The sequence below is a fragment of the Mus pahari genome, chromosome 13 (genome assembly GCF_900095145.1).
Source record: "Mus pahari chromosome 13, PAHARI_EIJ_v1.1, whole genome shotgun sequence".
NCBI lineage: Eukaryota > Metazoa > Chordata > Mammalia > Rodentia > Muridae > Mus > Mus pahari.
In genome coordinates, this window is record NC_034602.1 from 23,335,134 (window position 1) to 23,348,005 (window position 12,872).

Below are 12,872 nucleotides of genomic sequence, written 5' to 3' on the forward strand. Positions count from 1 at the left end.
GAGATTCAAGACCTCCCTTCTGGCCCTGGGCGAGCTTGTGCTGCTCCTTAGATTTGAACTCAGTTTTTTTTTTTTTTTTTTTTTTTTTTTTTTTTCTTTTCTGGTACCCACCCAGGTCTGCAGGGTGCTGGTGAAGCTACAGCCAGCAGGGCATTTCCCAGTCTCCAGGCTGGCAGCTCACTGCCGCAAAGAGTTGGCAATTGGATCCCTTGGCATGCATGGCCCTTGAGAGTGTGAAATCCTGATGTTAAATGTCTAGATGGGTGGACTTGGGATTGAAGGGTGTGGTTACCGGGCTGGGCTGGGCTGGGCTGGAGCGCAGGGCGTTCTGTGAGGTGGCTGTTCAGAGCCCGGTACCTGACTCCCAGGCTGTGCAGGATGTATGTGGCTGAGAGAGATGAGAAAGAGAGCAAGCTGAGCCAGTTCCCTCGGAACAGGTCTCTCCACATGCCGAAGGCAAAGACAGCAGGGCCTTGATCCCACGGCAGTCGTCGGGAGGCCTGGCTAGGCACACGCCCGGCTCTCTAAGTGATCAGGGTAAGATTCAGGCTGGATGGAGAGCCCTTCTCTGTGATGGCCTTTGCTGATTCTGAACAGGACCAGCAATGGTGGATGTGGCATCTTTGCTACCGCTTGAATAGCGAGAGACTGAGGCCCCCACTGGGCCTTGTAACAACCTGCAGTTTCCTGGACACTCAGCCAAAGCCTTATGGCTAATCTGGGTCCCATTGCTGCTCACTGGGGAGGGACAGAACCCTGTAACATGCCCTGGCCATCAGGAACTTCCAGCTTTCCCTCATCCAGTATCCCCACAGCCATCCCAGGCAGTAAGACCGACTGACATCCGCCTCAGTCAGTGATGCTGCTTTTCGCTTCATGCTCCTGGTGGCTGATTTAGCCCAGGAAGCCGTGGCCAGCCCTGTCCCAGTCTCCCACCCATGTATGTGAGCAAGGGTAGTTTGAGCAAGGACCCACTGCTGACCCCACTGTCAGGGTCCGTGTCCCTAGGCCCTTCCTACTTGGAGTGCATGTCTCTGACGTTCCCTCACAGGTCCTGACTCTCCCTACAGAACAGAGAGGCTCTCAGTGATCCCTGGCAACCTCTCTGGGGTGAGGGGTAGTGCCCACTGATGAGTGGGGGAACCCCCATGAACCTGCCTGCATCAGGCATGGGTGTGCCCTCTACACACTTCAGAGTTCAGTCAAGCACAGTCCTTTGGCAACAGACACTGTCATTGTTCCCATCAGGCAAATGAGGGCCAACAAAGGAGTGTCCGTTATCCCAAGCCATACTGCATGACTTACAGTATGTACAGCTGGCGTGAGCTCGGTCCCAGACTTGCAGACGCCCAGGACCACAGAGAGTGAGAGAAGGGAGCCCTCCCATGAAATTGGGCCTTGCATCTTCCTCTTCTTGCCCCTCCTCTGTCCCACCCAGTGTCCTCCCATGACAGCCTGCAGCTGGCAGGGCTGGGAGCCACCCACGCCCCTCCTGTCCCCTGCTCGTTGGCATCTCTTGCTTGCCACCCCAACCCCCCGGGTTGTGAGTCACCTCTGCCAGGGCGCAGGTGGGGGGGCTCGAGGGTGGCAAACTGGGGGAGGGGAAGGTAATTGGAGAGGGCAGAGAATCTCTGCCTTCTTATTTCTAGAAAAGGGGACAGGAAATGAGAGTCACGTGCAGAGATCGACTACAAAATGTCACTTCAACTTGTCCTGTGAGGCCTGCTGCCCTGGCTCTCAGGTGCTGGAAGTCCCTGGAACCACACCCTGAGTGTCTTTGGGATCAAAGGTGGGCCATCCCTCCTGTCCTCAGCCACCAGTTTGCTACCTCCGCCTCTTGGGCACTTTTGGAATTAAACAGGCTATCACCTGTAACACTCACAGATGGTACCTGTCATGTGACAGATGCTTCGGAAGGACATGTCACATGCTGTGGCCTAACTGCCAGCACCTTGGGGCAGGCCCTGCTCCTGTCATCTGCAAGGTGATGGACACTAGCCCTGTCACCTGTATACATAGAATACTTCCATTCTGCTCCCTGAATCCCTAGAGAGTCACTCAAGTCCCCAAAACCTATGAGAGCCTGGAAGGCAACTTGACCCGTAAGTCATAAACTCTCCTACTCAGGGACTGTACAAGTTTGCATTGGCCCGGTTTCTGCAAGTGAGTGATTCAGACGGTCTGGGGTCTTACAGTGGTTTTCACAGGACCGTGGGGTGAGAGAGGCAGGAAGCCATCCCTCCCGGCCCTTGGCTGCATTGCTTGTCCTCCTGCAGCAGCATTTGCAAGAGGACACAGATCCTTCAGCCTGTGGAAGCTGCAGGCTGCAGAGGACGCAGCCCAAGCCTTTGTCACAGCCCTTGAGCACGGAGACAAGGCCTTGGCTTTGAGGCTGAACTGGGTCACCTGCTCTGCGGGTGCAGGGGAGCATCCTGTGGGGGGGGGGAGTGGGCTGCCCCACCCCGAGTGAGTCACTCAGCTCGGGTGTGCGGGCTCTGTTGGAGCCGCTTCGCTTCTCAGGTCTCTTGATGGCCTGGATCTTGCTGGTGAGGTCCTTCACACACGCTACCAAGCTCAGGGGACACCTGAGGCTTGTGTCTGGCAGAGTAGACAACTAAGCGAGCTATGCCTGCACCGTGAGATCATGGCAGAATCACCTAGGAAAGGCTTCCAGGCCTCGGCATCCCCGGGGGTGGCATCTCGGGACACTGCACTATCATTAGAATTCAGGCAGGCGGGTGGATAATTGCAGGCTCCGCTTTAGTAAAAATTTTGAGTAAAATTGTGTTGGATATTTTTTGTTTTGTTATTTTCTGATAAGTACTTTTATGGGAGTGTAGATGAATGCTGTATTCTATCTGAGGGGTGTTCCTCTTCGAGGAGGAAAAAATAGCACACCTTTTGCCTGAGCTTCCTCAACCAGCCCCCCTGGGTTAGCAGGTGTGTAATGTGTGTGTGTGTGTGTGTGTGTGCGTGCACATGTGTGCCACTGCCAAAGTAAACATGCCAGCTCGTGTACAGCCCCTCCCCCATGTGCCCTTTTCTTGTTTGGGGTGCAAATTCTCATCACATTTGAGCTCCTAACATATGATGAGCCGCAGGAGCTGTCTCTCGGCTTCCGAACAGAGAGAGACACACACGAGGTGCTCCCCCACAGCCCCACTTCACCCCCAGCCGCGCCTGCTTGGTCAACTGGCACCTCATAGCGGGCTTGAGAATATTTTGTAAGAGGAGCCAGTGTTTGCTGGCGTGGCTGATCTCCTTGAAGGAGTAGGGGGACTAGGGCTTCTGGTGACACGGTGGGGTGAGGCCTGAGTCCCGGGAGGTGGGAAAGCCCCCTTCCTGGGTCTGTTCCAAGGACATGTCTGTGGTACAAGTGTGTTTCCACAGTGGTCGGCATCCTAGACCACACTGCCCACCTCAGGCATCGTACCACAAAGAAAACTCAGTCAGGCCTGCCTTTCTGTAGGTGGACGATTTGCCCCAGCACTGGGGGCCAGAGACCCAAACTTGCACACCCCCAAACTGCCTTTCTAAGTGGGTGCCTGCAGTCTTCCTTTCTGTTGGCCCTTGGTGAGGAAGGTGCCCCTCTGAGGTTCGGATTGGCACATTCATTATGGGCTCGCCCTTCTGGGAGGGGTTCGGCACTCAGCAAGAGGAAGGGGTTCTAAATGCCGCTTCCACACCCTCCCCGTTCAGGTCCACACCCCTCCCAGTCTTGGCAGGGAGGCAGCTGCTGTCCTTAGTGCTGAAAAGCCTGCTTCACCCCCCCCTCTCTCTCACACACACACACTCACACTCACACTCACACTCATGCACATCGGCAGCACTAGTTGGGAAGACAGAGTGGAGGGGCTGGGTGAGAGCTGCAAGCTGCTTCCTTGCGGGCCTGCAATCCACTCTGGCTGTGCCTGTGGCCAGGTGCAGCCCTCCATTCTACACAGGGGGCTTTTGGGGGTGAGGGGTTCTACTGCTATGTCTATCAGCTTTTAAAAGCTTCCTGGCATTTTTTTTTCCGAATATAAAAGCTCTACCTCTAAGTTGCTCCATCTTGGGGGGCCTTAGGGAAGGACTGCCAGAGGAGCAGTTGGGACTGCTGGCCCTCCAGGAGATGGTGGGTATTCAGCAAGTGAGCTGCTGATCAGCCCCTCTGAGAACTCAGTGTCCAGATGTGCCGTGGCTGGGTATCTCGAAGCCAGATCCCACGCCTGGTGGGTCAAGGAGAAACCGTGACCTCTGGCCTTTGAGGACACGAGCTCGCTGCCACCTGGCAGACACGATGTTGTACAGATCCCACTACTGCCCAGAAGTGGAATTAGAAGAATAATTAAGTCAGTGTGCCACTAACAGACTTCCCGTTCTTTGCATGGTTGGAAGCTCTCAGACCTGAGTTATGCTTCCCGCTGCCTTCTGTTTGTCTCTGTCCCAGGTGCCAGCTGTTTATGGTCTTTGGTACCCACAGCCTTCTTCTTTGAAGCCAGCCAGGTGTGTGCTCCAGAGGCCAGGCAGTGGGTGGCCTCCTCTTTTTAGCAAATCATCCCTGGATAGCTTATTGTTTGGTGGCTTACACGCACACACACACACACACACACACACACACACACACACACAGACACTCGGGGACCTATCCTGATGTGGCAGCCTTGAGTTCCCAATGCTCAGACATGAAGTGATACCTTGCCCTTTTCTGTTGCCAGATCACCAGAAACTGGAGAGAGAGGCTCGGATCTGCCGCCTGCTGAAGCATTCCAACATTGGTGAGCACACAGAGGACGGACAGTGGAGTGGGTGGTGCTGAGAATGCCTACAGAGAGATTTAGAACTCAGAACTGGGGACCAGGGAGCTGTCCAAACTTCACACATGCTGTGAGTGTCCGGAGTCAAGACGGCTGGCCCCGCCAGTAGGAAGTGGGGGATTCAACAAACGCCTGTTGGCCCTGTGTGCCCATTAGCGTAGACGGGAGCCAAGACAGGACAGTCACAGGATTCTGGCTCCCCTTCCAAGCCTCAATCCCCAGAAGGCACAGCTGCTCTGCCAGTCAGGCTCCTTCCGAAAGCCCAGACAAATGTTCAAGGGACCAAGGTTATGTTGACCTGGAAAGTTGGCTCAGATGTCCCTGGTCACTCAGTCCCTCCCTGGCAGCCTTGGCAGTTATTACAAACCCTTGCTATGCACGTACCCACCCAGGAGTGCCTGTTCCTCCCTCTGGAACTGAGGGAGGGTCTAGGGGCTCAGATCTTACCCATGCTGGGAGCAACTGCAAAGACCTTGGGTGTGGCTGCAGGTTCAGAGTCACTGGGATTTATGAGGGGATTCCTGGGCTCTTCCCTCCAAAGTTTCAGTCTTGCCAGGACATAGTTCAGGAACCTGTTTTAGAGGGGCCCCTGGGCACTGCGAGGAATGACGGGCTTGGGAGCCTGGCTTCTACACCCCTTTCCGGAGCAGTAGCTGAGATAGAGAGGGAAGGTTGATCTGCTTTGGAAAGTGGGTGTCCCTGCTGTTGCCCTGCTCCCAGTGCTGGAGAATCTCGGCTGGCCACTGGCCCAGCCTGGGAGCCGCATGGGGGAAGATACCTCCTTCACGTCTGAGGCTGGATCTCGCCACCAGTTGATGAATCCTCGTCTCTTAGTCGCAGAGCTCCACCGTCGTTTGTTTTTCAAGAGAATATCTCACTATGTAGTCTTGGCTGACCCTGAACTTGCTGGGTAGGCCAGGTTGTCCTTGAACTCATAGAAGTCTACCTGCCTCTGTCTCCCAGCTGATCAGATTAAAAGTGTCCAGCAGTGCACCCAGCACAGGGCTTATCCTCTTGATAAGCAGGTGCCTGGGCACGCCCTGGAGAGCTGACTTAGGAAGGCTGGGTAGGCTCAGGAAGCTGGGTCTCAGCAGTGACTATAGGACTGCTAGGCCACACCACTGGATGCCTGACACCTCACCACTGCACCTCTTCTTGGAGATCATGGGAGGTGGCACCCCAATTCAGCTCCACCAGTATCTCTAAGCCCTGAGCTAGAGCTCATGGTGCCTGTGTTTTCATAAGCTGCCTTATCTGGGTGAGTGAATGCCCAGATGTGTTTTAGGTTATTTTGTTTAGTTCTTCAGTAAGATGTCACCCAGTAGCCTGATGGGGTTCCCAGTGGATTCTGAGCAGTGACTTGGCTCCGGCTTCCTGTGTGGCCTCGGGGGAGAAAGGGACTATCGGAAGTCCTTGCAGCAGCTTCATTTCAGTCAGGTTAGGACCCAAAACCAGAACATTCCAGAAGGCAGACCTGAGACTATGAGGCTCCTGTGGAACCCTCTCTGAAGATCCAGGGGCTCTCTGAGGAGGAGAGGGGGGACTACTAGAGTTACCCCTAGCCTGCCCTTCCTCTGCTCACCTCAGCCCCACTTCTATACAGAAAGCTGTCCACAGGCCACCGTGGGACCATTGTCACGTGCTGGGAGACAGGTGGGGAGGTGGCTCTGGGTGGGAGTTCAGTCCAGAAGCAGCCTGTGGCAGACTGAGGAGGGACAGGGTCCCTCTCTTCCCCATGACAGCGAAGATGCTTCTTTCTGCCTGCCTCTCTGGGACCTGGTAGGATGAGATGACTCAACATAAAAACTGCCCCTAGGGGAGGCAGCGTCAACTACAAAGTTCTTTATCAGATGCCTGAATCAAGTCCCTCTCAGATGCTCTGAGTAGATGTTACAGGTGGAAGGAGACACAAATATCCCCCTTTCATAGAGTGGTTTCACAAGCATGGTGTCCATCTGTGCGGCAGAACAAACAGCCTCAAAGTCTTCACCAACCAGCCTGGGTCGTCTGTGCTCTCTCTCTGCAAAGGGCCGATGTGCATCGCTGTTTAAAAGTTATTAAGAATTTCACATCAGGGCTGGAGGGATTGCTCAGTGCTTAAGAGCACTTGTTGCGGGCTGGTGAGATGGCTCAGTGGGTAAGAGCACCCGACTGCTCTTCCGAAGGTCCAGAGTTCAAATCCCAGCAACCACATGGTGGCTCATAACCATCCTTAACAAGATCTGACTCCCTCTTCTGGAGTGTCTGAAGACAGTTACAGTGTACTTACATATAATAAATAAATAAATCTTTAAAAAAAAAAAGAGCACTTGTTGCTCTGCGGAGGCCCCGAGTTGGATTCCAACACCCATGTAGCAGTACACAACCACCTAACAATTCCAGTTCCAGGGAGAAACCCTGCCCCTTCCTGGCACCAGGTAAATACTTGGCATACATAGATACATGCAGGCAAAGCACTCAAAAATAATTTTTTTAAAGGGGTTTAATTTTAAAAATCAATACTTTAAAAAGGATTTCAAAGCAGCATCAGGAACAGGGCCCTCTTGAGCGATCCAGGCTCCTCCCCAGCTGCAGGTCTAACATCCTGACCTTGCCTAGGGCAATGGTGAATACAGTCTGGGCTGTGTCTATCCAGGGCTTGACTGGAGCCTTGGGATTCATTTCCAAGATGGCTCCTTCTATGATCTCAGTTCCTCTCCTTAAGTTTCTCCCCAGAGCCATGTAAGCAACATTGTAAATGGCAAAAAGGTCCTCCAAAGCCAGTGATCACACACACACACACACACACACACAGAGAGAGAGAGAGAGAGAGAGAGAGAGAAAGAGAGAGACAGAGACAGAGAGAGACACAAAGAGAGAGACAGAGAGACAGAGAGAGACACAGAGACAGAGACAGAGAGAGACACAGAGACAGAGAGAGACACAGAGACAGAGACAGAGAGAGACACAGAGACAGAGAGAGACACAGAGACAGAGAGAGACACAGAGACAGAGACAAAGACACAGAGAGTGTTAGTGTCCATTGCTGTGAGTTAATCAAGTAAGGAGAAATATGACTTAGATTGTTACAGAGATGTCAGTCCAGGCACTGGGGAGGTGGCTCAGTGGGCAAAGTGCTTATCTCTCACAGGAGCCTGAGGCTCAGATCCCCAGCACCCATGTAAATGCCAAGCAGGCATGGTGCCAGCCTATGAGCCCAGTGCTCAGGAGGAGGGGGCAGGCCGTGCCCAGAGCAAGCTGGCTGACTGAAGCAGTGCATTCTGGGTTCAAGTAAGAACTTGAATAAGGCAGAGAGTAATTGAGGAAGACACCCAGTGTCAATCTCTGACCTCCACATGCACCCACACACATACATGTGCACCCACATGTGTGAACATTCATACACGCATGGACAAAGTCCATGATTTCCTGGCCTGGTTGCTTTGGGCCTTTGGTAGGAGCAAGTGTTAGAGGAGACCTGTTCACCTCACACATGCAGCTGGGGGGCAGAGGACAAGAGGATGGGAGTCCCCACTGACGTAACTCCCTTTCACTGTGCCTCACCCCTTAAATAATCCATCTCTCAATGGTGCCACATGCTGGAATCGAGCCTTTGACATGTGGGCCTTTAGGAGACACTTCCAAACATAATATGCAGAGACAAAACAGAAATAGAGACAATTATGAGAAATGGAGACAAAGACAGAAAGAGAGAAAGTGAAGGACATATTGCCTTTCAAAATTATGATAAAGAGATACGTGACATATTCCTGTGTAGACATACAGTTCTATGGCATGGACTGTATCTACAGTGCAGTGGGCTCACTGCCTATAGCTAAACCATTTCCTCTTCCCCATCAGCTCGACCCTCACTAAACAACTCCCCATTCTCCTCCCCCTGTCCCTGGACCCAACATTTTACTTCTATGTCTGTGGCTGACCAATCTCAAAGCCTCATAGAAATGGAGCTGAGGCATACATTGTCTGTCCTTCCAGGACTGGCTTACTTCACTGAGTGTTGTGCTCTGGGGTCACTTTCTTCTTCTCCTCCTTCTTCTTCTTCTTCTTCTTCTTCTTCTTCTTCTTCTTCTTCTTCTTCTTCTTCTTCTTCTTCTTCTTCTTCTTCTTCTNTCCTCCTTCTTCTTCTTCTTCTTCTTCTTCTTCTTCTTCTTCTTCTTCTTCTTCTTCTTCTTCTTCTTCTTCTTCTTCTTCTTCTTCCTCCTCCTCCTCCTCCTCCTCTTCCTCCTCCTTCTCTTCTTCCTACTCTCCATCCTCTTCCCCTTCCTTCTCCTCTTCTTCCCCCTCCCCATCCCCATCATCACCTTCTTCCTTCTTTCTCCTTTCTTCTCCTTTCTTCTTCTTGAGACAGGGTTTCTCTATGTATCCTACAGAACTCTCTCTCTCTCTCTCTCTCTCTCTCTCTCTCTCTCTCTCTCTCCCAGGCTGGCCTTGAACTCAGAGATCTGCCTCTGCCTCCCAAGTGCTAGAATTAAAGGCATGTATCATCACACCCAGCTAGAATTTCTTCCTTTTGGTGGCTGAATGATATTTTGTTTGTCCACCCATCTCTTGATGGACACTTGGGGCTGCTTCCACCTCGTGGCCATTGTGATTGGTGCTGCCCTGATGGGGGTACACTAGTATGAGTCCCTGTCTTCAGTCTGCTGAGTATACGTCTGGGGGCAGCTTTGCTCACATGCAAACCCTGTTTAACCCTTTGAGGAACCACTCACCTTCTGATGGTCTAATATGTGTCTGTCCTGCATTCTCTATTTGAAGCCCACAGCCACGGCGATCAGCTCACATGGAGGAAAGGCCCCACAGGGTTTAGGATGCATTTTGCCACCACCATGATGAGCAGTGAGGTTGGGGTCCTGGTTCCTACCTGCTGAGCTGTCTCATTGTGAATGAGGCTCATGACCTTACCCAGGACCAGCAATAAAATCGGTCCCTCAACTCCCAGATGCCAGATCCCTGACATCTAGACAGGGCTAGACAGGGCTAGACAGGGCGTGGCCAAATGTTTGCTCTAGGGTGGCCCAGTCTCCTTCAGAGTGAAAGAGAGGGTTGGGTAGGTGCAGGCCCCCCCCCTGGTGTGGTCCAGCCTTTGCAGTGGAGAGGGGGAGGGGGGATATCCGATTGGGTCACTTACAATAGCAAGAATCATTTCCCAATAGATGCCCCTCTTGGGAAGAGGCCCAACTCATCCCTCTGGGTTGTCAGGAAGAAGGTGAATGAACAGAAGAACCTATGAGATCTTGGACCCTGTGCCACCCAGGATCCCCAGGTGAAGGGACTTCCAGACTAGGCTGTGACCATCAAGTTAGTGTCTGTGTGATGCTAATCCTTAAGCACGGACAGTGTATGCCTCACCTGGATGTGTCCCCGAGCTCAGCCACATCCCCAGGAAGGCTCCAGAATTCATTATTCAGCACATGTTTATAAATACCTGCTTTTTTTTGTGCCAGGAGAGGCAATCCAGGTTTCTTGGGTTGCTTGCAAAAGCTCCAGCCAGGACATCTGAGAGCTAGCCCACTACTGACGTCACATGTACTGCCGTCACATGCTTGACCTGCAGCAAGACCCCTCAAATCTTCTAATATTCGGGTGCTCCAAGCTCCTTTGCTCTCAGAAGCTTCAAACCTAGCTTGGCTTGGGAGTCTGAGCCCTTGAGCCCTGCTGAGCAAAAGGAAAGAGGAAAGAGGTCCCCAGCAGTAGGAGGTTCCACAGCAGGACAGGGAGAGGGACATAGCCATCCCCTGAACTCCTCTCTCAGGTGGGTGGGTTGACTCTGGGTGAGGTCTGCTGCTTGCCACCTGACCCAGACCCTCCTGGCTGGCCTGGCAAGAAGCTGTGGTGGACCTACCCACCTTACGCTGAGGTGGTGACCTCCGTATACCAGCCCACAAAGTGCCATTTACTTTGTGTCCTTAAATAGATTTTGTCACAATTCTGTCATGCTTTCCTTAGCCTTTTCTGTGAACTCACAGGTCTGATGTGCTGGTTAAGGTTTCTTTGAAGCCATTAAAATAAGCACCTGTTTTTAAAATGGTGTCCACATCCCTATGACCTTAATTCCACATAAACAGAACCCCATAGTCCCTTCTGCAGGAGGAAACTGAGTCTTAGAAAGGAAATGAGACACACCTCTTTGGTCAGGATGAGCCAAGTCTCTTTGGTCTCTAGGTAGGTGGCTGAGGACAGGCAACCCCCCAGCAGTCCTTCCTGGATCCCCTAGGGAGCAATGGGGGTAACTCCAAGGACCAGCTAGGCCTTCTTGGAGCACTGCCTTCAGGGATAGATGGAAGAAGGGCCCCTTGGAACTGCTGGGACCCTTCTCTGCTCAGAGTGGCATGTCCCAGAGGGGAGGCAGCTGGGTCATCTCAGACAGGCCACCCTGATTGGCTGCCCCCAGGAGGAAGAAGCCAGAAGAATGTGCATAGGCTCCATCTCAGGGATTTTGTTGGCAGCTCCTAGAAGGAGGCTGCCAGCAGGCACCAGGGCCTCGTCTTGACTTAGGGAGACACAGATAAGCCTGGACAGAGTGGAGGCCCAGGTAGAAATAGAGTCTAGGGGGCCAAGTAGAACAGATTCGTCCTCACTAAGAGGCTCTGATAGCCCAGAGAGATAACCAGGATGTGGGTCCCTGAGGATAGGTTGGGGAAGGTCGGGGAAGTTCTGCCAGTGAGCTTAGAGCCAGGAAATGGAGGAGAAATGTAAGGACCTGTGTCCATAGTGGCTGCTTCTAGACCACTGCCATGGGTTTCAGAAAACACCCAGGTCCCTAAGTGGCCTCAGACTCTGAGCCTCAGTCATCTGGTATTTGTTATACCAGGGTGACAACAGTGACAGACACGGGGCTGTGGTTCAGGGATCACTCACTGCTTCACATAGGAACACAGATTACAGCACCCTACAGACAGGGGGTTCTTCCATTTTACAGAGCTGCAGACTGGGCTCAGGTAAGTGGGGCATCCCTCCCAATTCACAGGGCTACTGTGGTGGCCGCCACAGTGGGTGTCCCGTTTCCTATCTCTATGGAAGGCCTGGTGTGCTAAAGGTATACACGAGGTGAAATGCATCATGGGATTAAGGCGCCTGGAACCAAGTGGGGGCGCAGGACAGATCGGAGTTCCTAGGCATAAGGCTACTATCAGGATGGCGCCTGGGAAGACTGGTGCCAGGAGGGAGGGTGCCAGCAGCCAGCTAGAAACTAGGACAGAGGGGAGGGTGCCAGGAGCAGGAATTGTGTGGGCTGTTTCTGCCTGAGGTCCTGGCGTCCTGTGGGACCAGGGAGAAGGTAGCTGCTCTTCACTCTTCAGCCTCGTGGCCCAGTCTTGGGTGGTGGAATACAGCAAGAACGTAAGATCCCAAGAGCACCGGGGCCAGGGCTAGTCCAGCGCACTCGCTGGAGCCAGAGCCCTGCTCCCACAGCCTCACTGTAGGCTGTGTGCCCTTGGCTGCTTGGCAACCTCTCTGCTGCAGATCCCTTCTCTGCAGCCTGCAGGGGTGGTTGGTGAGCAAGGTGCTCAGAACAGCCCTGGCATGCATTGCTGTGCTAGCAAAGTGCGGGATCTGCAGGTGGGAGAGCAGGGCCCAGAGTGACTCATTCCTAGAAAATCTTTACTGCTTGGTGCAGAGTGCAGCCCCAAGCCAAGACCTGGCAGCTCCCTCCTGCCATCGCCTTCATTCCTCCGAGCCCAGCAGCCCCAGCAGCCCAGTCCAGGCAGGACTGAATATAAGTTCAGCAACTGGTGTGGTAATAGGGCCAGAGAGAGGGAGACTGTTGGATCCCACTAACCAGAAGGAGACAGAAGTCAAGGTCTGAGCCTCTGAAATATACCTGGCCTGGTATTCCTTCTCAGTGGAGGCCCTGCCCTGCTGAGGACAGGAAAATTGGTTTGTTTCCTGCAGAAACCTCTCCCATGAAGACATAGCTCCTGTTAGGGCTCAGCAGTGAGCCTTTGCTGTTCCTCATGGTAGGGGAAATAGGAGAACAGAAAGGGGCCAGTGGAAGGGCAAGGTGCTGCCTAGAGCTCTATGGTGCTCCCTGGGGCTCCATGGTGCTCCCTCGGGGCTCTGTGGTGCTCCCTCAGG

General features: G+C 53.2%; 1 protein-coding gene across 8 annotated transcripts in view; it reads left to right on the plus strand.

Annotated features, from left to right (window-relative positions):
- Window positions 1-12,872, plus strand: part of Camk2b (calcium/calmodulin dependent protein kinase II beta) — a 92,703-nt gene that overhangs the window by 47,689 nt on the left and 32,142 nt on the right. For all 8 annotated transcript variants that reach the window (XM_021211321.1, XM_029545542.1, XM_021211319.2 and 5 more), the window contains exon 3: window positions 4,698-4,757. In XM_021211321.1, coding sequence (XP_021066980.1) covers window positions 4,698-4,757 — 60 coding nt within the window. The remainder of the gene's footprint in view (window positions 1-4,697; window positions 4,758-12,872) is intronic.